The following is a 2,509-nucleotide window of genomic DNA, read 5'->3' as shown; positions in this document are numbered from 1 at the left end:
TCTAAAGGGGTGCATCTGGCTGCTAAAACAAATTTTAATAGCACTTATGTCTAAAGGCATCCTGCTGGTAGGAGGCAGCCCCATTCCGCCCAAAGCCCTCACTGCTATTCAAAGTGCTCCAGGGGCAGCTAGATGGGCAGAGGTTGCAGCATCAGCCCCAAATTTTGGAAGACTAGAGTTCAAATCTGGCTTCAGACACTTAACATTTCCTAACAGTGTGGCCCGGGCAAGTCACTTAACTCCAATCGCCTCAGAAAAAAAAGAAAACAAAAGAAAAACAAAAAAAGTGCTCCAGATGATAAGCAAGTTGAAAACAAACACGCTCAACATGAGTAACAAAAAAAAAAAATCCCTCCTCCCCCCCACCCCTCCGGTCTGGTCTTTAAGGTCACTGAATGGGGACCAGTTCAGAGCAGGGCTCCTCACCAACACCACAAACAAGGTCTTCTGGGACACAACAGGGGTGGTGACCTGGCTCCAGACAGCAAATACACCAAGTCCAGGGGCAGGAGAGAGAACCCCTTTGCCCTGGTCTCCGGAGGCAGGGTCTCAGTTGGGAGAGCAAGAGAAAGCTCAATAAAGAAAACCCCACAGATGGCCTCTAGGAAGGCAGAGGAGGCTGCTGAAGATGAGGGTCGGACTGGAGAGAAAGCCTCCAGGAAGTTGGCTTTCTCTGGGGCCTCTGGCAGCCAGAGAGGCTGGGGGAGGCTGCGCACTCAAGGAGAAATGGAGTCTTTCCTTGCCTGTTCAGGATATCCAGGCATTGACTTAAGTCATTCCTGCTCAAAAGGCGAATCAAAAGGAAAAATCCAAAACAAAACTCTTAATATAGAAACACAGACGGGTCCCTCCAAGTGGCTCCTGTTTAAAAGGCCCAAAAGGGCTTGGAAGTGAAGAGCAGGCAGAAGGAAGGGTCCAGATGAAGGTCTTGAAGGCTGGGGAGTGGCCAGGGGATCTGGAGATATTCTAGGCCAGGGGAGAGGGGAATTAGGGGGCAGGATCAGGATAAGGGTGTACCTGTTCACTGGATGGTGCAACACTTGCACCCACAGGCCTCCTTCTGCTCAGTATTAGGGAGAATCTTGAGTTACTCCTCAGCTCGCTTCCTCTGAATTTCTCGAACCAGCTCATGGAAGGCTTGCTCCACACCTTGTCCAGTCTTGGCTGAGGTCTCCACATAAGGGAACCCGAAGCTCCTGGCCACCTCCTGGCCCATTGTGGGGTCCACCAGCCTGTTGGTCACGTCTACTTTGTTTGCCACCAACACCACGGGTACGCGGTCGGTGCCCTTGAGCCACTGCAGAATGTCCCAGAAGAAATTCACATTCTCAAAAGAGTAGAGGTCATTCACTGCATAGACCAAGAGGAATCCCTCTCCCCAGCTTATGGACTCATCCCTCAGATAATAAAATGCTCCATTGCCTGTGGTATCCATGATGTCCAGCTGACACTGCTCTTCGTCCACCATTGTATCCTTACTATAGAAATCTTGGGTCGTGGGGTCATACTCCGTCACAAAATGATTCCTACTAAACTGCATGATCAGTGCACTCTTGCCCACAGAACAGGTGCCCATCACCGCCAACTTATACATCTTGGTTGTGAGTCCGTCTGAATCACCGATGGAGGTATGGACACAAGAAGCCATGAGAACTGGAAAGGGCTCAAGTGGCCTCTAGTCACTTTCCAGGCTGCAAGGAAGAAGCTGCAAGAAGTCAGCCCATTTCACAGGAGGTCACTTCTCTGGCCTCCAGTTTTAATTCTTTGCCAAACCTCTTCCCCGCCCCCTTTCAGCTCTCTGGGCCCACCTGAACAAGGTTCAACCCTCCCCCCAGGGAAAGAACTTCAGATACTAAAAATCTCTGACTCCTCTGGTTCTTCTGACCAATTCCAAACCCATTAGAGCACGTGGGCTCCAGGCCCTCCCATTCTGTCCGGCTTCTCCAAGACACTCTCGGATTCACTGGCGCCCTTCTCAAACCCCCGACCGACCAGAAGACCCCGCGGTCAATTCCGAAGGTTCTAGGAGGCCAGAGAATGCTCATTATTTCTACAGGCCACGCTCCTCCACAGTAATGTAGCCCAAAGAGCTTCGGTTTGGGCGGCTGCCGGGTCTGCAGCTCCTGCATCAAAGGGGCCGAGAGTCCCTGGCCGGCTCGGCTGTAAACTGGGCTCCCCCATCTCAACCTGCATCTAAACCCAAAGTGTATGGGCTCAGGCAACTAAGGTGGGGGGAGGGAGGCGAGCCCAGCGGCACTGCCCGCACTAATCCGGCCCCACGAGGAGCCGAGCTCCGTCAATACCTCCCGCATTGATGCAGTCCAAGATGGCACTAACTTGGGATCCACGTGCCACCCACCCCATTGCTGTTAACTGAGACTGGGCTCAATGAGCACCCAGAACATCCCGCTAACATGAACTAATCAGCTGGCCTCTACATACCGTTTCGGAGCTGTAAAAATACCCAGTCAGGTCGCATTCAGGTATAGTCTTTAAGAGTTGTACAATA

The 2,509-nt window shown here is 52.0% G+C and overlaps 1 protein-coding gene across 1 annotated transcript; it reads right to left on the bottom strand.

The window, feature by feature from the left end:
- Positions 1 to 1,087: 1,087 nt before the first annotated feature.
- On the bottom strand, positions 1,088 to 1,648 carry LOC127538037 (ras-like protein). The gene has a single exon (XM_051961509.1). The coding sequence runs from the start codon at positions 1,646 to 1,648 to the stop codon at positions 1,088 to 1,090; it is 561 nt and encodes a 186-aa protein (XP_051817469.1).
- Positions 1,649 to 2,509: the final 861 nt, after the last annotated feature.

Source organism: Antechinus flavipes, chromosome 5 (assembly GCF_016432865.1).
Source record: "Antechinus flavipes isolate AdamAnt ecotype Samford, QLD, Australia chromosome 5, AdamAnt_v2, whole genome shotgun sequence".
Lineage (NCBI taxonomy): Eukaryota > Metazoa > Chordata > Mammalia > Dasyuromorphia > Dasyuridae > Antechinus > Antechinus flavipes.
Note: the sequence above shows the minus strand (reverse complement) of the source record. Positions and strands in the feature narration are given on the sequence as shown.

Excerpts from the sequence above, each read along its gene's own strand:
- LOC127538037 (XM_051961509.1), bottom strand. The coding sequence starts at position 1,648 with ATGGCTTCTTGTGTCCATACCTCCATCGGTGATTCAGACGGACTCACA.